A 24918-nucleotide genomic window follows, 5' to 3' on the forward strand; every position below is an offset into this window, starting at 1 on the left:
CTCTTTTTTCTTTCCTCTCTCACATCTTATTAACCCAAAACTTTATTGAGTTTTTTAGAGTTATCTCTAAGAGGAAAAAAAGGAATATGTTGTCCATTTGCATTAACCGCCCTTCCCGTCTTGGAGGCCTCACATTTGTTCGCTATTGTTCAGTGTCCCTTCTGGCAATGACTAGTGTCAGCGAGATACCTTTTTATGTCTGGATATATCTAGTTCCCAGGGAATACCTAACAGGCACAACTTTAGTTTGGGCATGACACAGCCTTGGGAGCTTTTTTAATGTCTTTGATCGCCTTCATCCGCATTCCGTAATTTATTATATTTTCACACCGTAATTAAAATGCAACTTCCTCCTCAGGGTAATGTGGACATTTTATAGTGTCCTGTCTTTTCATCATATGAAGACTAGTTTATGAATATGGTATCTGTGGAGCTTTATGGAGTGTACTGCTTTGAGTGTTTTCTTTCCTTTTCTTAGGACAACCGTAATTCTTCGTCCTTCAGTGAGCAACTATCCGTTTCTTACTTGCCCTTTGGTTCCTATAATGTGTTCTTCTACACAAAGGCGAGCAGACTGTATGTGCTGAGATCCCTTTCTCTTCAAATCTAGCCCCAAAAGGGCTACTAGTGATGGCACTCATATGATGTCCATCTTGGCTTCAAGCAAAGTCTTCACTGCATGCATTACCTGGCGACAGTTACTACAAATCCCCTTTGTTTCTATGAATGGGCGTTATCCTCGCTCCCCTTCGTATGACTTTCTCACAGGAGATACTTTTATCCCTTCCGTTGTTGAACACTTCCAGTCACTGCAATGTCTTAAGTCTCTATCTCTCCCAGAGAGTAGCATTACAAATACCTGACCTTCTCTAATTCCACTCCTAATATTTGAGACTAGTTGTATGCACAATAGTGTTACTTCGGATTTGTGTGCCCTGCGCAGTATCGCCCTACATGTTCCTTCACCAATTGCCGTAGAACCCAGTGTGATCAGTCCTGTGCCCTCTGACACTTTAAACCAGTAATTTGTCAGAATATTATTCCAATTAATAGCTATACATAAATATATTGTTAACTTACGTTTATTGGTTTTCAAACAAGAACAATAACAAGACAAAAAACACAAAACCGCATTGCCCAGCCGCTCCAGTCTTTTTCTCCCTCCAGTGCACAGTACCCACTGCAGTCTGTTTCACAAGTAGAAACACTTCCTAATGCATGTCTAAGTGTCATTTCAATGCTTAATCACAAATATTTCTATTTTTTTGTTAAGTTGTGTTTACAATTAGTATAACAGGGATACTTTAAAAGTTGGAAATCCAGGGGATAAAAATAGTATGTGATTTAGGATTGAAGTTACTGTGACAACCCCATCGAAGAAGACACAACATTTTCAAGAGAATAGTATAAAACAGAAAAAATAGGGAGCTGGTTCAATAAAGAAAGATATGGCCCTCCTAGAAACCACCAGGGCTCAGTTACTCAGCAAAGTAACATGTATAATAAAAGAGTCAATGCACTGCAGAAATAATACTAATTGACAAATTTTGCTGTTTGAAAGTTATTGGGATCCTAGTAATTAGTGAACAAAGTGAAGGGTTGAGACTAAGGTTTTCATTTATGGGAATTAATAAAAAGTTGGGCCCTTCTCTTCATTGCCTCCTCTAGAAGAACACAGATGGTATATAGTGTGAAGTCAAATACATTTGAGCATTGGGGACTCAGAGTCCATTTAATATCAACTTGAGTGATGCTCACTGTAAATTAAAAATAAGTCTGGAAAGCCGCAGATGTATATTCCCAAAGCAGTGGCCATATCAGTTGGACTCCGTGATGGTGATCTTCGTCACAGCATCACATAGATGCTCAGTCTCTGTGTCATCCCTGCCATTGTCAGAATTTTCTGATGAGATGTAACAGCCAGAGTCCCTGGGGCAATCTTTTAATTCTTCTTTGTTTAATCCCACACCAAGGCTTGCGCCGTGAGATGCCGCCTCCTTCTCATGTTCTTGTTCAGCTGAAAAAAAGACAAAGAAGTCTTGGGATGGGATTGTTTGAAGAAGTTAATTCAACAAACTATAGTAAAATATAATTCAGTCTGTTATAGTGGTTTGTATAAATATTGCGAAAAACACCTAAAAAAGATAAGGATAGTATAATTTAACATATTTTAGCCACTGGAAAATTACTCGGGAGGCATTCCACCTCATTTTGTATGCTCACTTTGCCACTAATGACAGAGCCAACCATATGCAAATCAGTCTTAACCACAGATCGATGGCATCACCTGCACTAGAAAGTAGAAAAGAGAAACATTACAATGCAGAGAGAGGAAACAAGTGGTGTGCATATATCACAGCAGGCTTTTAGCAAAGCTATTGAAAAAATGACTTTTGTTACACAGAGAGACCTTTTGGAGGTATGGAAATGTTGTATTAGGTGTGAAGCCAATTTTTCCGAAGTGATACATTTATGGAAATTGTCCTGAAAAAATCTTGCTCACAGCTTATCATATTTTAGTTTTTTATTTAGTAGATACTTTCATTTCAGTTCATAGAAAACTATGAAACGTTTGAAAATTATTGATAATACTGCATATGATATAAATATACATAAATTGTTTTATATGTTTTTACTGTAGTTTCAAATAAAAAAATACATGCATTGATTTTAGAAAACAAATTGTTATTATCCATAATTATCAATTATAGTAATCAAACTTCTATTGTACATTATAATATTGCTTAACTGTTCCTGCTAATACATCACAAAATATATGCTGCAGTCCAAAACTAGCATGTGTAATCCATACAGGCTATATCCTGCTAGGTTTCTTTACTTTCCTGTGAGAGGCATGCCCATTTTAAATCTCAATGAATTTTTGCACTTGTCAGGACAGAGAAGTATGTGTGAGGATAAAGCTTGCAATATTTCAAACTCTTTTTTGACACCTTCCTCTGTTTATTAGCATTGTGAAGAGCCACCTAACACAGACACTGAGAAGGCCAATTTAATTACAGCTAATATATTTTGCATCCTATGCCCCATCTCATTACCAACTATAACATACCCTAAAGAACAAACTAATATATTTTCATGAATTTCCAGATTTCCTGGAAGCATACCTAGATAGATCTCCCTTTCACTGTGGGGAATGCTTGTTGCACCACCCACTGAGAAAGGGAGATGGACGTGTGTCTTTCAATATTATCTGTGACAAGTTAGGCTTATTCAGTCTCAGAATGTTAGGAATTATACAGTTCTGTCAAAGGAACTCTTATCTGCAGGGAGAATGTATATACACTTATACATATGTGTGGGAGTGTGTGTGTGCGTGTGTGTGTGTGTAGACCACAATCTGGGCCCTGGAGACAGTAGTTTCTAATTTACAATACAAACGTATTTATAATAGTTCATTAACCTTGTGTATCAGAATGATTGTAATTATCTGGCAAATAGATCCTTCCAGGTCTTGCAACATCCCTTCAGTTCCAGAATCTGTCCTTTAAACCAGGGGGTGCCGCAGGGTTCGGCTCTTAGCCCAACCCTTTTTAATATATATATGCGCCCACTTGCAGACATTGTTCTGAAACATGGAATTCAGCTGGTGTCATATGCTGATGACACTCAGCTAGTTGTGATCTTGGAACAGAAGGAACCTGAAAGGGCTGCTGATTTTAGAACCTGCCTGGGGGAACTCATGGACTGGATGAGACTGAGCTGTCTCCAGCTAAACGCAGGGAAGACAGAGGTGATGGTGGTTGGAAAACAGCCCTCTCTCTGGTCACAGCATTGGTGGCCCGAAGCAGTGGGAATTAGTCCAGTGCCGAAAGCCAAGGGGAAAAATCTGGGAGTGTGGTTTGACGATGGTCTCTCCTTCTCCTCACAAATAACAGCTGTGGCTGGGGCATGTTTTGGCATTCTGAGGATGATACGTAAGATCTTGGACTTTCTCCCCTTAAATGCCAAAAGGTCGATTGTACAGGCGTTGGTTACATTTCGCCTTGATTACTGCAACGTCCTGTATATGGGGGTAACAGCCAAAAATCTGAACATCCTGCAGAAGGTCCAAAATGCCGCAACCCGGCTCATCTTGAATGTCCCTAGGAGGGCATCAGTGGGAGAAGCCTTAATGGCACTGCATTGGCTTCCCATTCTGGCTAGAGGTACCGTTAAGGCTCTATGCCTGAGTCGCAGGATTATGGGGCAGAGGGGACCGTGCTTTTTATGGCCTCTCCTGACAGCCCACCAGCCTGCCCATAATTTGAGATCATTGGGTAGTGTAAGAGTGTTTGTGCCCAGGGTGTGGAAGGCGCAGTTGGGCGGAAGATCTTTTGGCTTCCTGGCAGCTAAGGCCTGGAATGAGCTTCCAGTGGATCTTAGGACAACTGAGTTGGAGTCTCTGTTTTGTAAGAAATTGAAAACATGGCTCTTCTGTTCTCCCCGAGGAGGTATGTAATGTTAAGGTGTCATCTGGTTGGAGGCCCGCGTTTTCGGTGACAGCTTGGGAGGGTTGTTGGGTTCAGCTATGTCCTAGCACGTGGACACTCTGGTTTGAGTAACCATTGCGCTTTATAAGCTTACCAATAATAATAATATCAAAATAATCTCAGTAGTAGTCATAATAAAAAAACAGATGAACCTTAACAATGTCCTAAGAATTTTACATCTCATATCCCTACTTCTCAAAATTAGTCCAGTCCCTACCAAACACCTATGAATATATTTGTATATAGCCTTAGCTCCACATAAATGTAAATGTAGTTGAGCTTATATAGCGCACAGCTACCCGCAGTGGGTTTCCCGGCGCTTGCTTAGGGAACCCTTCCTGGTATTCCCCTGTGAGATAGCAGGGTATCCACAAGGTGAAAGTCAGGCATCCCGCCGCGAGGGGCCGTTGTGGAGATTAAGCAAGCTATTGCCCAGAGTCGCAGAGTGTGAACCCGTGAGTCGAGGAGGCACCGGGGCGAGAATTATCGAGTCCGTGGAATTTGTAGACCAAGACTCCGCCGAGGCGGGGAATTGAACCCTGGTCCAAGACCGATCTCAGCTTCCGGGTCTGCTGCCTCTAACCCCTGAGCCACACTTCTCCACATTATTATGTTATCAAAGTAGTAATTAATCTCTCCAGTTTAAATATGCCAGATTATGTATCTATGCCCACATACCTCATAAACTGTTGGTCATCAGTCGATCTGGCTATCCAGTAAGTTACCTCTCAACAATTATAGTTTGTGGGTGTCACATCTCACAAATATTGCCCTCTCTTTATACTCTCTCCTCCAATGATTCTCTACAGAGAAAGGAGGGGCTATTTTGTCTGCATCATCTTGTATCATCCCTCCATAACAGTAGACAACAGCTCTGTTACAGGAGTTAAAAATAGCAGGCAAATGTTGCAGAGCCATACAGACCTCTAAGCAATGCTTCTTTTTCTTATTTATTTCTTTAAAAAAATCTGTGCAATGTAAGATGACCTTGTAACTTTTTTCTTCAACTTTAAGAAAATAATTAAATCTGAAATACAGCAATCTTGTGTGCACAATAGAGAATGGAAAATTTTCTGTTTTGGTAGCACGAATAGTTCTGAAAATAAGGTTTATAATATTATACCGATCTTGCACACAGATTTTTATTCATTTAAGAATATTAGTTTTCAAGGCCCTAAGCCTTTCACACATGTACGCTGTCAAGCCTGGTTTATATTTAACTAGTTTATATCATAAGGAAACGCCCTGCCACACAGAACAGTACTGAAACAATTATAAGAACCTCTCTTCCTAAGAACAAATCGACCCACCACTACTGACCTTTAAGAACCCTCCACTAACCTCGCAGTCACACATGGACATAACAGCCTGCTTCTTTTCTCCTGACTGCATAACCCCCAATTAGGACTTATGGCCACCTTATTTTTACATAATCCTCTTATTATTACCCTTTCCTGAACCCTAAAAACAGTTACTACCCCTTAATGCTATCCTTCCCAGAACACTAAACTCCCTTATTACCCTTTCAAGCTATTCCATTCCTGAATCTTGAAAACCTTGAGCTGCCCTTTAATGCTACCCTTCAGTGAATCGTTAAAAATCTTTACTATCCCTTAATGCTACCCTTCCTTGAAGAAAATAACATTTTACTTCCTTTACTGCTACTCTTCCCTGCATTCCACAAAACCATTGTACCCCTTAACACTTACATCACTGAACCCTTAAAACACTTTCTATAATTTGACACAACCAATCCCTGAACCAAAACCCTTACAGACCCAGAGCCACCCCTGATGTTTTTTTTACAGGAGCCGAAAACGTCCGGGGAAGCAGAGTTCGCCTCAAAACAGGTACGGAGCGCCCCCCCCCCCCGGGTATGGTGCGTACACATGATCGCAGGGGTACGCACCGTAACCCTGCGATCATGGGGTGTATGCACCGTACGGTGTGTATGTGATTGTGTGCTTTTCCATACGAATCGGCCTTACCTGACGTGGACCGTACGAATTGCGTCCTCATACCCTGGTCCGGATCATACTCGTCGGGTCGTACGGCATGTTTACGATTCGTACGGAGATGGCTCCGGATATGAATCGTACGGACGTTTTTTTTCCAGAATCGGAATCGACCCCATTGTGTATGGGAAAAGGGAATGCACGCTCCCCCCTCCTGAGCCTTTAATAGCCCCAGGGAGCTCACCCCGTGGTCAATTACTTTAAGGGAATAGGACTACACAGTTCCCTCCCTAAGCCATTATTGGCCCCGGGGACTGCATCCACCAGGCAGGCTCAGATGCTATGTCCTTGGGAGATCATCCCTGGGACATAGCAGTTTACCTGCCCACAGGGGGTGCAGGCAGGGAAACCCATGTTTGCTCCCGCCAAGTGGGAAAAAACACTAAGGGCCAGATGTAGGTCGCCAAATACCAATCGGTAACGGCCAATTTCGTCCGTTACCAACCGGTATTTGGAGTTTGAGATGTAGGGGGCCTAAATTTACAGAATCGGTAAAGTTACAGATTCGGTATATTTACCGATTTGGTAAAATACCGAATCTGTAAATTTACCGGTTCTGTAAATCCAGATGTAGGTGGCACTGAAAACAGTGCCACAGGCCCTGATGGAATTCGTTATTTACCACCAAATAATACTTGGTGGTAAATTATGAATTTCTGTGTACATGCACATCTGTGCATGTACACCGGTGCCATGCGGCACACATACATGCCCTAAGGGCATGTATGTGTGTCACATTGCACACAAGCCAGAATCAGGGGTGCAACAGGGTGTCCCCCTTGTAAATTCGGTAATTTTACCGAATCAGTATTTACCGATTCGGTAATTGACATTGATTCCTATGGGCCTCAAGGCCCATAGGAATCAATGGCAATTACCGAATCGGTAAATACCGATTCGGTAATTACCGAATCTTACCGATTCGGTAATTGACTCGGTAAAAATACCTACATCCCGATTGCCAGTTCTTAAATACCGAATCGGTATGATTCGGTATTTAAGAATCGGTAATCTGGGATTACCTACATCTGGCCCTTAGTCTGCTCCCAGCGGACAGGAACTTTGAAAATACTCTCGCCCGCTATGAGTGTACTTTTGATGTGTTTCCCTGCCTGCTCTAATGCGGAAATGCGGGCACGGAAACAGTTAAAAATATTGCTCACGCCCGCTGGGAGCAGTATCAGAAGCTGCTCCATGCAGGCGGGAACAATGCTGGCTCCCACTGTAAAAAACCTAGAAATTCACTGAAAAAAAACTGTGGTTAAAGTAACATTATAGTTAGTTGTGATAAAAAGATCTGTTTTAAAAATAGAAAAATCTTTTAAATCCACTGAAAAACCCAAGGTTAAAGTAACATTATAGTCAGGCGAATTTGTCTATGACAACATTAACGTTTCAAATTTAAAAAACACAGTAATTCACCAGGTATAGTTAGCAGTGCTAACTATAACTCGCGACTGCTCCATGCACTGCTTATGACCTCATATATTAAATCACTCATAACACGTTTTATGACATCATTTATGATGATGGAGCAAGATCTAGTAGAAAAGGGACTTGCTCGGTAGCAATCCACTCATTTAACTCACTAACAAGTTAATAATAAAGTTTTGTAGAAACTAATATGCAATCACACGAACATTTTTGGTTTAGAGAAGCTTGCGTATGGATGTACTAACGCAGATAACATTAAAGAAGGAACAATAGCGCATTAAACAGGAAATCTGTTTTGCGCATGCGTCAACTACATCTACGTAGGATGACGAGTTAATGCTTGGAGGGAAATTCTGTAGCATGAGCAGAAGTTACTAACATGGAGTCTTGAAGACTCGCATGCATGGCACCTGCTTATTTGAAAATTAAAGTAAGCTATTTTACTAATGCTAATGAGGGGATAAGTTTAATAAATAAAATGGGATAGAGTAGAGGTGGGTGTTATACAGTGTAAACCCTTTATTCGAGAAATTAACATTTGTCTATTGACTTTTATCATTTGTGCGTATTTTGGCCATTCTCGCATAACTGAATGAGCTGAGTGACGCGAAGTTTGTGCATGCCCACTTAGTGAAGGCATGAAGGTCAATGACAAAGCAGTTGAGCGGAAGCCAAGAACGGGTGCCACACCATGGGAACAGGATGGTGCAGAGTTCAACTGTGAAGAGTTCTATTCATCATAATGTTTAAATGTTTCATTATTGATACAAGTAGTATATGGAAATAAAATGTATGAATAAAAAGTAAGGGGTTGGGTTTATGAACAATGGTTTAACTGAATCTTGTGACATGTAAGCATGGTGTGATGAAGACCCCCCCTTTGCCGAACCAATCAGATTTCGTATGTTTCCGATATTGAAACATAAATGGGTGGAACATGTAGAATGAAAGGTATAATTAAGATAGCTTTACTTAGTTAGTCAGAGCAGTGAACTGAACGCTGAGAGCGGAGAGCTGAGACCTTTGCCAGATGGAGACTTGCTGAATGCTGGGGAGAGGAGCTGATGCTGTGAGATGATGAGTTGCTGATAAAGAATTGTTCGCAGAACCTGAAGCAGAACTTTCTATCCTAAATTAATTTGGGTTTAGATTTGAAGATTGCGGAAAAATCTCGAGGAGGAAGATAGTGTCAGACAGGGGTGTGGCGCAACCGTTGGTATCTTAGAGAGGGTAACAATCCTGTCCTGATTCCTGCACTAAAGTCTTTGTCTCCTGAATCTATCTCAGGGGACCCCCACCAGCCCTTTGGCCAGGGGGTTGGTCTTCCACACCATCCTTAGTAATTATACATTTCTGTTATTTGTCTAATGTTCTTGATATTTTCTTTCTGTCCTCTCCCTTTCCAGCATCAATTATTGCGTGAGTCAGAGATAAATGCATTGTATTTGTTAATTGATTTTTCTCTCCTATGAATGATGGTGACTGCACTGTATTGAGTTTGTTCACATGCATCTGAAATTTTAGATAAAGATTTAAAAACTTCTTATGTCTGTGGTGATTTACTTATAGAAAAGTTAGTTTATGTTAATTATCACCATCAACTAGATTCAACTAATGGTCCATTGACCAGAGGAAAGAACTTGTTGATCCGTGAAGGGTTAGTTCAAAATTGAATAGAGGTATTGAATAAACTAATCCTAAACAGTTTGTGAAATCTAATAAAACTTAACCCCCACCAGCAGTTTAACCACTGTGAGTGTATGGGCCCAGGTGAGTATACAGTAGTGGAGTATCTGTTGTTGGTGAAACGCTGGATCAATGACATCTCAAAAAACATCTTTGATGATATCTCTGATTACATCAATTGTGTTAGTTTGATTTATAGTTTACATAATACTTGTTTATCTAATTTTCTACAGCTTGTATCCAGCTAATGGGTGTAAGTGTTTTCAAAACACATGTGCTCCTAATACATCATAGCTGTGTACAGGTGTTGAACAGGCTACAAATGTTTGCAGATGAAAGTTGATAACTTGTGTTAAGTATGGTCCTCACAATTGTTTAGGCTCTGTAGAAAAAGTTTGCTACAGGGCAAATATTCTACATACAACATACTAAGTGTTGTAAGCAGTCTTGAGATATAAGACAGAATCATCTCAGCATGACGATTTCTATGTAACATAGAAAAATATGTGCACCAGGTATTACGCTATGTACATGTGCTTGTTTTGCATTCTGAAAATGGTGTATCTGTAATGTTTTCACCCCAGTATGAAGGCTACAGGTAGTATAATCTTTAGAACCTTCAGATGCTACCATTTTTAAGCACATAGTGTCTTTCTTGCCAAGTGTTGCATAGAGGCTACACACGTCTGAGTAGATACTTTTTAATACTCTGCAGTTTATTTCTCATGAGAGTTTTATAAAGTGAATACTATTTTAGTACCAACTTGTCTACTCAAATCAACTTCATTTGTAAATGTAGGTTTGGAGATTGTTAGGGGTTCAATAGAGAGTAAAGCTGTCCATAGTAAGGCATTCATTTCGGAACACACGTTCAGTGTTTTTAAGACCATGGTTTTCTTTAAACAGTTGTATACAGATTGAACACCGCATGAAGCAAGGTTTTTTTTATATAGCAGTGGTTGATTGTTAGGTGACCATGTCAGTGACAACAATAACATTTTAAACTAAAAAAACACAGAAATTCACAAGTTATAGTTAGCAGAGATAACTATAACATGAACCCCAGCAGTGTACTACTTATGACCTACACGCACCTGATAGGAGACGCGGCCAAAGATAGCCGCGACAGAATACGGAGCAAAGTAATGGCACATTTTTCAGCCTATTTTCAGCATACAAGGGTGCAGCTATAGCACATAACACCCTGGATATGATAGCTATGAGCATGTTACTGCTCTTTAATAGTCTTGCACTTCTGGATATTTCTGCCACCTGTTGGACAAATTGGAATAGGAAAGCCACAAATTGAACTACATTGGGCAACATATATTGGATTCAGCACTTCTTTGGGTGCTCAGGCCAGATTTCTCTGGCGGTGACTGAAAGTAATAAGCAAGGAGCCTATTACAATACCCCCTATCACTCACCTAAAATTAGACACATGGATGGCCCTGATGAAGGTGGATGATAGTCATTCCCAATGAAACATGAATTGACCCGGTTGCCTCGAACCCTCAACTGACAACATTGCGGATATTGTTTGAAACTTTCTCTCCGTCATTCTCAGAGGTGTATGTTCACATGGTTGGGGGTGTAGGTGCAAGATGCGAGTGTGTGAGTGTGCTGCTGCGTATGAGGTTAGAATGACTGTGTGTGGTTGATTATATATGGGGCACATTACATGTTATTATTATAATTGCCTAATAGCTCTTTGTATAGCTTCTGAATTGATCTTAGCATGAAATGCAAAAAATATTTGATGTATTATAATGAAGAATAACAGCATATCTGCACTCATGAATAACCTGTGGTGTCACAAAAATGTTTTTAACTTTGTATAATCAGACCATTTCTTCTTTTTAATATCAATGTGAAATGTGAATTCTTTTTTACAAAAAGAAATATAATAAAAATATATAAATGATTGTGTCTATATGTATGACCCAACACGTTACATGATGGACAGCCCTTAGAGCTTTAGGTAACCTATAAGGAAGTCTTTGGGGAGAGGAGTTGGCCTAAAGGCTCGGGCGGTCGACCTCAAATCTAGGGAGCCAGGTTCGAGTCTTGGCAATGACGCTGAACATACTGTGATTCTGGGCTAATCACTTAATCTCCCTGTGCCTAAAAAAATGAATGTGTCCTCATGTAACACAACTGGTGCTATGTAAAGCGTTCTGATACCCGATACCTTTGGCTCAAGTTCGCGCTATATAAAACTCTGTAAAAAATAAATGATAATAAGGGCAATGTGGGAGTATTATTTGGTATTCTCTATGACCTCACATATTACATCACTCATGACATGTTCTATGATATAATTTACGACATCACTTATGACTTCATCCAAACTTCTTTTGTACTTATTACTCTATAAACTACTATGGCATTAGAGGCCTGAAAGTAAGTATAACATAGCTCAGAATATTATGAAGCATCATTAATGCCAAAACACAGCGGTTCCCAATCTGTAAACCCCGACACCCAGTGCACAGTGAAAACAAGCCAGGGGCGACGTGAACAGATGTCCACCAAGCACACAACAAGCCAGTTAATAACAGGGAAGACTGAGTATTGTGCAGCCAACCGAAGCAATGTGTAGCTTGTCCCTGCTCCGCACCTTCAAGTGCGGTTTTTAAGAAATGGCAGGTAAAATGTAACCGAACAAACCCAAAAGTAATGTGCAATAAAAGTTCAATGAGCACAGTCACAATTTTTCTGAAGCAGTGTAGAGCCTGTCACTGCTCAGCACTTTGGCTTACTTATAAGGTAAAACCATTGCGCAGGGTGGGGGGAATCGTGAAGTGGGGAGTTAAACAGGGTGCGCATCTCGGATCTCATTACTCTCTGAGGAGGACCATTCCGAAAACATGACTCAGGATAAATGTAATCAAAATGAAATTAATACTTAAGTTTATCCTGAGTCATGTTTTTGAAATGGTCCGCATTAGAGAATAAGGCCAGTGTTTCAGTGCGGAGATACGTGCCATCTTTATGAATGACAATGAAGAGGTTACTAATACCAAGGTCAAGTTCATCTGAGAAACGTGAAGTCTCAGGTTTTTCTGTAGAACAGAGGATGGTAAATGAAAAACCAAATACAGAAATTATGATGACAGGTATCTAGATTATGGTTTCACATGTGTACAGGTTAATATTGAGGAGCTTCCTCAATGTGTAATCTGTTTAGAAGTTTTGGCTGTAGAATACATTATTCCAAGTAAACTAAAGTGCCATCTTGAAAGTCTTCACCCAAATGTGTTCGGAAAGCCAATAATATTTTTTAGAAGAAAACGCACAGAAGTCAAACTGCAAAGTAGACTGTCTCATAACAAGCCAAAGTTAATAGTAACACCCTCCTGTTTCCTTATAAAGTAGACTATCGTGTTGCACAGTGTAAAAGAAAATTACACAATTGCAGGAGAGATGATTTTGCCTGCTGCTGTAGATATGGTAATAATCATGCTTGGCGAAGATGCAGGTAACCAGCTGCTCAAAATACCTCTTTCTAATAATACAGTCAGCCAGAGGATGAAAGATAGGACTGAAAATATTAACGATCAGCTAATCTGTAATTTAAAAGGCAAAGACTTTGCCCTCAAATTGATGAGGCCGCAGACAACCAAAAAGACACCTATCTTATTTGTTATGTTGGGTTTGTTAACGGAAAAAAATTGTGGAGGATTTGTTGTCTGTAAAAAATGAAAGGTGAAACTACAGGTGAAGACTTATTTGCGGTTGTGGATGATTTTATGGTACAGAATCAAATTTACTGGGAGAGATGTGTTGGAGTTTGTACAGATGGGGGTCATTCAATGAGCAGGATGCTACAAATGCTGCCTAATGCTGTTTGAAAACACTGTATAATACACAGAGAAGCACTGGCAGCAGGAAATCTAAGTGAGGAACTGCATGATGATCTGAAAATCGTCATCAAAGTGGTAAATTTTATTGACACAAGATTAGTGAAAGTGATATTTTTTGCCAAGCTGTGTGATGACATGGGTGCAGAACATTCATGCCTCTTGTTCTACAGTAGTTCTCAATGGCTGTCTCTCAGTAACTCCCTGCTTTGAGTGTATGAGTTGAGGAATGAAATATACTTGTATCTACATGATCATGAACATTGTTTCATTGAAAAATTTATTGACGCGGACCTTCTAATAAAAAAGGCTTTTCTTTCTGTTCTTTTTGTAAAACTGAATGCACTGAACAAATCATTGCAAGGCAATAATACTAACAACTTGCAGCTCTCACCAAAGTTTCAGGCATTAACAAGAATGTGATCCTTTGGAAAAACATTGTAAGCAAAGGTGCCTATAAATGTTTTCCTTCATTGGACCAGTTTCTGCAAGATAGTGAGATGGCATAAAATGAGGAACTGAGGACAGTTTTTGTTCTGTATGTGCCACAACTGCGTCTTTTCCTTGACAAACATTTCCCAGAGGATAGAGCTAATAAAATGGGTGAGAGACCCTTTCAATGCTGATATACATCTGCATTTGAAGAACGAGGAAGCAGAACAGCTCATTGACCTTTCACGTAACTCAACATTGAAAGTAAGAGACACATCTCAGTCACTGCTTGAGTTTTAGTGTCAAACTGTAGCTGAATATCCAGTGATAAACAAGACATCCCTGCATGTTTTGATCCTATTGGCTACTTCCTGTGAAGCTGGTTTCTCAGCAGTTGCAGTAATAAAGTAAAAATAGGGGCCAAAAATTAAACTTGTAAAAGAAATGTGTGTTGTGATCTCAAAAATACCGCCAAGATTTGATGCGCTACGAAAGGAAAAACAAGTATATACTTCTCACTAGGATTTAAAAAATAAATGTAGTCCTTTTTAGGTTTCGACCTGGCGAGGGGCAAAGCCCCTCCCAGATAGAAAACTATTGTCTACAGTAGGGATGTTTGGACCGCCTCTGTCTATCATTGGCTAGCTCCATAAATGGAGGCTAGCCATTGGGAGACAGAGGCTGTCAATCGCGCTTTCTCTTGAAAACGCGATTCGGGGGCGTTTCTGGTGCTTTTTTTAAGCCCCGCCCCTTTGTCCCGGGCCGCGCTGCGATTGGCTGCCGGCCCGGGACACCCCCGTGACGTCATTCCCGGGCCGCGCTGCGATTGGCTGCCGGCCCGGGACACCCCCGTGACGTCATTCCCGGGCCGCGCTGTGATTGGCTGCCGGCCCGGGACCTGACTTGTTTCCTTAATGGGTTTAATCGATAAAGTGCAGTCCGGTAAAAAAACATAATAATAATTGTAGTCTGTAACACGATAGTCGGATTTAAAAAAAAAAAACGTTTTGGTGCACTGATATAAGAATTTACCGTGATAAGTAAAGAAGCGTTTGTTGTGAGGATTACAAGTATATGTAACCGCATTGTAATGGTACGCACCTAAATTAGACGCACCTAAATCAATCCCCCGTTCGCCTTGCTGCTCTTTTAACTGCTCTTGCCGAGAGCGGAACTGATGGGCATGGCATGGAGTAGAAAAGAGCGTGCCTGACCTGACGCAGGAGGGTTGAAAGGGGCAAGCAGCCAATGTCTGCGAGCTGGGAGGAGTCCCGACAAGAGCCGAAGAGCAGGGGAACACACAATTCAACGGCGGTAAACATGGTGGATCCCGGAACGGAGCAGGTCGCCAGGGCTCGCCGGCGCTGGGGGCAGGAGCCCGCCGAGCTGGAGCGGCGTCAGCGAGAGGAGGAGCTGCCCCCATTGAGCCCCCAGGAGCGACAGAGCCGTCTACAGCGCACCCGAAGAGAGTTCTATAACCGCAGGAAAGTGCTCGTTCGGGGCCTGCCAGGGGACACTGGCAACCAGGTGAGAGAAGCGGGCAAAGCCTTCGGGCTGGAGAAGTGAGTTACCAAGCACGAATAAAGTTGAACATTACCCCGAGGGGTAATAGGAAAGGAGGGGTGGGCTAGGCCTGTCCACTGTAGTTCTGTCTTTACTCCCGATAACTTCTGTTTCCAGGTACGTAGAGTAGTGATCCCAAGTTTTAGGCACTGAGTTTATGGGGTAGACGTAGGGGGGGGGTCATTGGCGATATGTATCACAAGGGCTCCTTATGCCCTGGAGGCCTAGGGCGCACATTGAAAGCTGGATGCAGAGTGGAGATGACCATTCCGACAGGAAAGGGACAACTCTACATGGCATTGGTTGGAAGACCGTACTTGGTGGGTGTGACTGCTCCTGGGGGTGTGTGTGTGTGACTGCTCCTGGGGGTGTGTGGAGCAGTCACATACACACGCACATACTCTGGAGCAGTCACATACACACACACACACACACACACACACACTCTGGAGCAGTCACATACACACGCACATACTCTGGAGCAGTCACATACAGAGTGTGTGTGTGTGTGTGTGTGTGACTGCTCCAGTGGGTGTGTGTGTGTGTGTGTGTGTGTGACTGCTCCAGTGTGTGTGTGTGTGACTGCTCCAGTGTGTGTGACTGCTCCAGTGTGTGTGTGACTGCTCCAGTGTGTGTGTGTGTGTGTGTGTGTGACTGCTCCAGTGTGTGTGTGTGTGTGTGTGTGTGTGTGTGTGTGTGTGACTGCTCCAGTGTGTGTGTGTGGGGGGGGCTTTGGGTGTGGCTGGCTCTGGGTGTGTGGGGCTGGGTCTGTGTGTGTGTGTGTGGCAGTAATTGCTGTCTGCTGAGGTCGTCCGTAGGGTACAATAGTTCTCACATTTGCGAGAGATTTAAACTATTGGCAATGTAAACTTCTCCAAAGGCGAAACCGTTGCATTGTAAATGCTTGTTCTACATGGTTTTTCCTGTTAAGTGAAAAACATATTTTCTACAGACGTTTTTTACCTTTTGTTGTGCATTTAATGTTACATGTGTTAAAAAAGTTTGTTAATACATGGAAAACATTTTTGCCAATGCTATTGTATTGTTACTGACTTAATTCAAGTTTTTTATTAAAAATCTGTTATATTTTTATTTTGTCACATTTATGACATTTACGTGGAGAAGTGTGGCTCAGGGGTTAGAGGCAGCAGACCCGGAAGCTGAGATCGGTCCTGGACCAGGGTTCAATTCCCTGCCTCGGTGGGTCTTGGGCTAAAAATTCCACAGACTCGATAATTCTCGCCCCGGTGCCTCCTCGACTCACGGGTTCACACTCTGCGACTCTGGGCAATAGCTTGCTTAATCTCCACAACGGCCCCTCGCGGCGGGATGCCTGACTTTCACCTTGTGGATACCCTGCTATCTCACAGGGGAATACCAGGAAGGGTTCCCTAAGCAAGCGCCGGGACACCCACTGCGGGTAGCTGTGCGCTATATAAGCTCATTTACATTTACATTTACATTTACATTTACATGATTATAATATCTCAATCAATTGTTCAATCAATGGGGATTTGTACAGCACGACTAACCACCTGTGAGGGTATCCAGGTGCTAAGATCCTTCTGCAGTCAGTCAGAGAACCAGGTCGAGTCCCTTTCTAAATTCTGTGATAGACGGTGCTGTCCGGAGGTGAAAGGGAAGGTCATTCCAGGACTTGGTAGGTGAAGAAGTGTCCTCCGCTGTAGCTTCTTCGAATGCGGCAAGTGTGGGCGAGGGCGGCGGAGCGCAGGTCTCTGGTGGGTTGGTGGTAGTACAGGCAGTGGCTGATGTATGCTGGTCCCAGGTCCAGCATCTTAATTCGGCATCTTTTCTGGACGTGGAACCAATAAAGATTCCTAAGGTAGGAGACGATGTGGATTGATTTGCGGAGGTCAAGGATGATTCTGGCCACCAAATTCTGATTAATTTGGAGTCTCTTTAAGAGCTGGGTGGTGATTCCTGTATAGAGTGCGTTGCTGTAGTCGAGTCAGTTGGTGACTAGAGCTTGGGTGATGGTTTTCCTGGTGTCGACGGGAAGCCAACTGGAGATTCTTTGGAGCATGTACATGGTGTGGAAGCAGGCGTAGGAGACTGTGTTGATGTGTCATTTCATGTTGAGTTTACTGTCCAGACTGATGCCAAGGTTGCATTCGTGGTCTGTCGGTATGGATCCGAGTTCGGCAGGCCACTAGGTGTTGTTTCCAAACATCAGCACTTCAGTCTTGTCCGTGTTCAGCTTTAAGCAGTTGGCCTTCAACCAGTCGGCGACGCTTGACATGCAGTTGTGGAAGTTGGTCCTGGTGGTTGTGTGGTCTTCTGAGAGTGATAGGATAGGTTGGGTGTTGTCTGCGTAGAAAATTATGTTGAGGCCATGGATTCTGATGATGTCAGCCAGTGGCCTCATGTAGGTTTTAAAAATGGTAGGGCTGACGGATGAACATTCCAGGATGCCTCAGATGATGCTCCTGAGCTCTACCGTGAGGGGAGGTAGGCGGATTCTCTGGGTTCATCTTGTGAGAAAGGATATGATTCATTTGAGAGTGCCTCCCTGGATCCTGATGTGGCAGAGTCTCTTGATGAGGGATATGGCCTCAAACGCTGCTGATATGTCGGGGAGGATCCGGGCTGCTGTGTCTCCTCGGTCAAGGAGGGTTCCGATGTCATTGGTGGCATCGATCAGGGTGGTTTCGGTGCTGTGGTTGGCGTGGGAGGTATCCTGCAGGTTGTTGTTCTCCAGGTGTTTGGTGAGTTATTGGTAGATGGGCTTCTCAAGGGCTTCGACGGGGAAATGGTGCAGAGTGCGGTAGCCCTTGAGTTTGTGGGGGTCAGCAGAGTTTCTTGAGGAGGGGCTTGACCTTTGCGTGTTTCCAATGATCGGGGAAGGTGCCTGTGATGATGGATGCGTTGAGGATGGAAGTAAGTTTGCTACCGATTTCCTTTCTCCCTAGGTTGAAGAAGTGGTGGGGGTCCGTGGGTGCTCCAGAGTAGTGCGATCATGTTGGCAGTGGTGCTCTGTGTGGTAAGCTGTTCCCATGCTATGAGCGGAGGATAGTAGATGATATCAATCGGCGTGGGGAGACTGTAGAGGTTGGTGAGTTGGGGTTTGAAGTTGCTGTAGATGCTGGATATCTTGTTGTGGAAGTAGTCCGCCAGGGTGTTGAAGAGTTCCTGGGATGGGGGTATTGTGTTCTCGGTGGCTGCTGGGCAGGAGAACTCTCTGGTGATGTTAAAGAGTCCCTTGCTGTGGCTGGATGAGGCTTTGATGCAGTTATCAAGGGCATGTTTTTTCGTTTTGTTTAGATTTTGAGGGCTGATTTGAAGGTGGCTTGGTCTGTAGGATCTTTGGTAGTGCACCATCGTCTCTCCAGTCATTTGAAGTTGTGTTTCATGATCCTGAGTTCTTGTGAGAACCAGTTGGCTTGTTTTGTGGATCTGCTGGTCTTGGAGGGTTTGATGGGGGTGACTCTGTTGGTGCATTTGGTGATCCAGGTAGAGAGATTCTTGGCAGCCTGCTCAATGGTGGCTGTGGGGTTGAGCTGGGTGGTGTTGAAGGCATCTATCTATTTGGTCTCTGTCACTTTGTTCCAGCTACAATGAGAGAAGCTGGCGGTCCTGGTGGTGGTGCACAGTGCTCCTGCGATGGTAAAGTAAATAATGGCTTGCCGGTCCAGGTGAGTTTAGTGGCATGACTGTACTTGACTATCGCAGGCCATGAAGATTGGGTCAAGCTTGTGTCCTGTGCTGTGCGTGGGGTCGGTGATAACCTGAGTGAGGCATATGTTGCCAGTGGTGTGCCAGTTGCATGCGTTCGCCGCTCAGCCACACTGCAGCTTCATTAAGTAGGTCCTGGTATAGGGCAAGGCGTTGGGTGACAGGAGGGGCAAAACAGGTGGGAATGAGCAGGTGGCACAGAGGCTCCAAAAAATGGCATGGTACAGGAAAAAAAAGAGTTTTCTGTAAAAGCACAAATTCAGCTAAACAGTTGCTAATAGTCTGGAGACAATAATACAGATACAGGCAACGGCACAAAACAGGGGAGGAAAAGTTATTCAGGGAAGAACAATGTGGCTAAAAATGACTTGCTAAACTCACTGGATACAGTTACATAGATACCGCGCTGTACAGGAAAGGAAAATTAGTTAGAGCAGAACAAAATGTGTGACTAAAATAACTTGCAAAATTCACTGGGAACAGAATACAAGTGCAGGCAGCATTCATATGCTTCATTACAATTATTTTCAGGGACAAAAATGGAAGTACTCCCAAGGCCATGCTTACATCACTCCACTGGCCAATAAAAAGTAACATGATGGGGGAGCAATGGCAAATGACCAAAAGGTCAAGGGAGCCGTGGATCAAAAAAGCTTGGGAATCACTGACCTAATGTATTACATGATTTGGTTATAGACAAACTTCATTTGATAAAATCTCCTCTGGTGATTCCTGTACATATTTACTATGGAGCAATGCTCGTTATTATGGTGGTCATAATAAATCAGGTAAACTTCTTGACAATTATCTCAAAATATGAAAAGAGCATGCAAAAGTGGAATCTTTACATTCCAGCTCGGATTCACAGATCTGCAAAGACAGTGATATTCTACATGAATTCACAGCCTTTTAACATTCCCTTTATACCCCAGACCACCACCCTACCAACTATGATATTGATTCTTTTCTTCAAATTCTTGACAGATTGTCCACCTCCACACCTGACTTATCCAGTATAAAACAGGAGTTTTCCCTTTCTGAATTAACTCATGTACTTCATCTCTTGAAGAAAGACATGATGGTTTCACTGTAGAATATTACTCTCACTTTGTTCCTATACTATTACCCAAATTGTTAGACTTATTTTCTTCTTTTTCATCTAACACTACCAAAGGCACCTTTTTGAATTCAGTATCTGCCTTATTCCAAAAGAAGGTAAAGATCTTACCTTATGTCAAAATGATTGCCCTATATCCTTAATTACTGTGAACTACAAGATCTTTGCTAAACGTCTTGCATAAGATTAGAGTCCTTTCTACCTAAATTGATTGGCCCAGAGCAGACTGGTTTTTATTCAGGGGTCATGGGCTCTGACAATACTGGTCTCTTTTTTAATGTCATAACGAAAGCCTGTATCCTTAAATTCCCTCATTATGTTATCCCTATTGAAGCCTAATAAGCCTTTGATAGACTTCACTGGTCTTTCATGCTTAAGGTTTTACAGTGGTATGGATGTGGGCATAACATTCTTTCCCACACATTCACACTGTACAATTCTTCCAAAGCTTCAGTTACAGTGAATGGTTAACTTCTTCATACTTCTAAGAGGCATCCAACAATGTTGTCTCTTCACCTCTCCTTTTTATCCTGGTATTCAAACCATTTCTTTTAATGCCTTGCATGCTAAGGCCAGAACCGTTCCATCCTCTGCACACAACCAGGAAATCCCTCTGCATTTTTTTTCAAAGTAATGACGATCGGTGTGCATGGCGCACTGACATCATTACATTGAAAGTGAAATGAGCAAATCAGCTCATTTCACTTTCACTGCCTAAGTGCTTGTGAGTCTATTGCAACCCCCAACTACATAGGCAGACAGGAGAGGTGTCATTGGAAAGGGGAGAGTCTTCCAAATGCACCCAAAACTAAAGAGACAGTCTTTCTGCCCCGTGGGGTGCAAATGGGGGTTATTTCCCCCGATCTGCCCCTCAGGGGGACTGAAAGCCCACTCGGCACCAGGGGCTATTTTTTTTCCTTGTGCACGAATGGGGTCTACCCTGAAGGGGCACGCCGATGCCCCCCCCCCAAACAAATAAGCACAGCTTTTCAACGCCCCTTTGAGGCAGATATGGGCAACAGCTGGTGATCTGTCCCACTGGGGGGGCAGGAAGCCCACTAGACTCCAGGGACGGTTTTTACTTTGTGTAGGGGTGGGGCTAGCCAGATTGGGCATGTCGTTGCCCCCAACCCTTCAAAACAAAAATGGGCAGATGGTGGTTATTACACCTGATCGAGCCCCCCCTGGTTGGAGCAGGAAGCCCACTAGGCACCAGGGATTTGTAATGGCTTTGTTTATGGCATGTTATGGAACGGCCACAAAAGCAAGGCCTGCTCCCCTTTTTTTATGCATACATTTTAGCCGTTTGGGCAGATCAGTAATATTTTTAGGCTCATCTGCCCCCAAGCGGGAAAGAAAACTACTAGATACCAGGGAAAGTTTCTATGTGTGTGAACTGGAGTTTTGCTGATGGTCTTCATGTACTGACCTTTAGCCTGCTGTGTGTGTACTGGCATTTTGCTGGCTGACGGTGTGTGTGGACTTGCACTTGGTGGCGGTGTGTGTAGACTGGCACTTGCCTGGCAGTGTGTATGGACTGGCGCATGGTTGGTAGTGTGCATGGACTGGCACTTGGCTGGCTGAGTGTGTGGACTGTCGCTTGACTGGCAGTGTAGCTTGTGTGGATCCTCATAGTTTTTTTACCCAGAGTCCTCAGCAAACCTCAAATTTAGCTAAAAAGTCATATTTTCCTCACATCTCTGTTTGGGAAAGTTGAAGGATCACCACGCCAGCACAATTTCCTACCACCCAGCATTCCCATCGATCTTCTGATAAAAATGATACCTCAATTGAGTGGGTGCCTAAAGCAGAGTCAGACAAAAAAAGTATTAAAAAAAAACCTGCCCCTTATGTACATGCTTTGGTTTTCCCTCAGTTTTTCATTGTATACGTTTTTAGGTTGACTCTGCTTTGGGCACCCACACAAGTGAGGTTTAATTTTTATCAGGAGACGGAGGTAATGCTAGGTGGTAGGAGATTTGTGCCAGCATGCTGATCCCACACAGAAATGTGAGAGAAATGTGATTTATTTAGCTAAATGTGAGGTTTGTAGGGAACTCTGGGTAGGAAAACATTGGGGAATACACTCAAGCCACATCTTCCTGAACTCCCCCGGGTGTCTAGTATTCAGTATTGTCTGGGTTTGGTAGATTTGCCTAGATGGCGGCCGAGCCCGAGGCAAAAAACGCAGGTGCCCCCGTGCAAAACCAGGTTGTTTTGTGATCGATAATTTTGAAGTCTCCACAGTACATTTTGGGCCAATTACTGTTGCAAGCACTAGGCCTACTACACAAGTGAGGTACTATTTATATCAGGAGACTTGGGGGATTGCAAGGTGGGTGAATGTTTGAGGCTCCCCGCAGATTCCAGAACTTTCCATCACAGCAGAAATGTGAGGAAATGTGTTCTTTCTATAAAGTTTGACATTTGCAAGGGATTTTGGGCAACAGAACCTTGTGAAAACCTCACAAGTCACCCCATCCTGGATTAATCTGGGTGTCTGGATAACAAAAATGTACAGGTTTGCTAGGAGTCCCTCTGTGCCGGCTGAGCTTGTCCCCAAAAACTATAGCTAGACTCATTGCAAAATAAGGGTCAGTTTTAATTGGAAAAATGTCCAAGTTGAATTTTGGGCCATTTCGGGCCATTTCGTGTCCCGGCCTTTAGGACTACCCACACAAGTGAGGTACCATTATCATCAAGAGACTTGGGGGAATACTGGGTAGATGGAAGTTTGTGCCACCCTGCATATTCCTGAACTTTTCATCACAGAAATGTGAAGAAAATAAGTTTGTTTTGACAAAGTGTGAGGTTTGCAAGGGATTCTGGGTAACAGAACCTGGTGAGAGCCCCACATGCCACCCCATCCTTGATTCCCCCCTGCGTGTCTAGTTTAAAAAATGTACAGGTGTGCTAGGTTTTCCTAGGTGCTGGTTGAGCTAGGGTACTAAATCCACAGCTAGGCACACTGCAAAAAAAGGGCCAGTTTTCACAGGAAAAATGTGATGTGTCCACGTTGCATTTTGGGCTGTTTCCTGTCACAAGAACTAGATCTGCCCACAGAACTGAGGAACCATTTTTATCGGGAGACTTGGGGGAATGCTGGGTGGGTGGAAGTTTGTGGCTTCCCTTAGGCTCTGGCTGGGCCAGGGTCCAAAACCCAGAGCAAGGCACATTACAAAAAACGGGTCAGATTTCACTGGAAAAATTTGATGTGTCCAAGTTGCGTTTTGGGCAGTTTCCTATCACAGGCGCTAGGCCTAACTACACAAGTGTGGTACCATTTTTTATCAGGAGTCTTAGGAGAACAAAGAATAGTAGAACAAGAGTTATTACCAATTGACTTTCTATGCATTTCTGCCTTCCAAATTTAAGACAATTTGTAAAAAAGACATCATTTTGAAAGTACCCTCTAATTCACATGCTAGTATGGGTACCCACAAATTCGGAGATGTACAAGTAACCACTGCTTATAAACTCCATATGTTGTTCCCATTTGAAAACAAAGGTTTCATTGATACCTGTTATTCACTCTTTATATTTTACCTAATGAATTGTTGTATGCCGGGTACACAATGAAAAATCATTGCAAGGCGCAGCTCAGGTATTGGCTCTGGGTACCTCAGGTTCTTGGTGAACATACAAATGCTATATATCCCCGCCACCAGAAGGGTCCAGCGGTCTTAACGTATATTGCTTTAAAAAATCTGATGTACTTAGAAGAAGTTACAAGTGAAAACCTTGGCACAAATGGCTGTTTTTTCTATTCAATTTCAATATTGTTTTATTTCAACGGTTACATTATATAGAAAAACCTTGAAGGATCTACACAAATGTCCTCTTTCTGATTTGAAAACTGCGTCTACTTTTCATAAATGTAAATCTTTCTGGGATTCAAAATTGGTTTCACACCCATTTCTGCCACTTATTGGAAGAAGGTTGGAAGCAAAGAAAATTAGAAAAAATGAGTATGTCCCATTGAAATGCCAAAACTGTGTAGAACATTTTGGCTTTCCGACAAAGGTCTGCATGTTCCTGAAAGCTGAGGAGATGGTAATGTTAGCACTGCAAACTCTTAGTGGACACCGGTTGGTGGGAAAAAACCCGAAAAATTTTTTGCAGCACTATTTTCCCATGTTTCCCTCCAAAAACTAAATGTTGCTGTTATTTAGCTAACTTCCTGGTTCCCTTCAGAGGAGTCCACAAACCCTGGATACCCTTAGAATCCTCAGGATGTTGGATACCATATTTGGACAAAATGTTACAGGGGCCTAAATGTGAACTATACCAAATAGCCCAAAAGGCTTATCACGGGGTGGGGAGCGGGAGGGGGGGGGGGCGGGGTGGTTGGAACGCCATGCAGATGCAGCGTAGGGATTAAAAGTTTGGCAAAATCCATTGATTTCCAGTTTCCAATGTGAGTTCGAACATTTAAAATTAGCTGCGCATGTGGAAGATATTCTCTTTTTCATATCTGATCCTGAAACTGCCTTACCAGCTCTTTCTCAAGATATATTTCCTTTCTCAAACGTCTAGTTATTAAGTGAGTTTTGATAAAACTGACATTTTACCCCTGGATAAATACTATCATAAACAACTATTCAGCTCTTCTGGCTTCACGTGGG

The 24918-nt window shown here is 42.8% G+C and overlaps 1 protein-coding gene across 1 annotated transcript in view; it reads right to left on the reverse strand.

Annotated features, from left to right (window-relative positions):
- Positions 1-1068: 1068 nt before the first annotated feature.
- LOC144773380 (SAM domain-containing protein SAMSN-1-like) overlaps positions 1069-24918 on the reverse strand; it is a 390420-nt gene continuing 366570 nt past the window's right edge. The window contains exon 8 of the mRNA XM_078658350.1: positions 1069-2017. Within this exon, the coding sequence (XP_078514476.1) occupies positions 1818-2017 (200 nt within the window). The 3' untranslated portion in view covers positions 1069-1817. The remainder of the gene's footprint in view (positions 2018-24918) is intronic.

Source organism: Lissotriton helveticus, chromosome 8 (assembly GCF_964261635.1).
Source record: "Lissotriton helveticus chromosome 8, aLisHel1.1, whole genome shotgun sequence".
In the NCBI taxonomy this organism is placed as follows: Eukaryota; Metazoa; Chordata; class Amphibia; order Caudata; family Salamandridae; genus Lissotriton; species Lissotriton helveticus.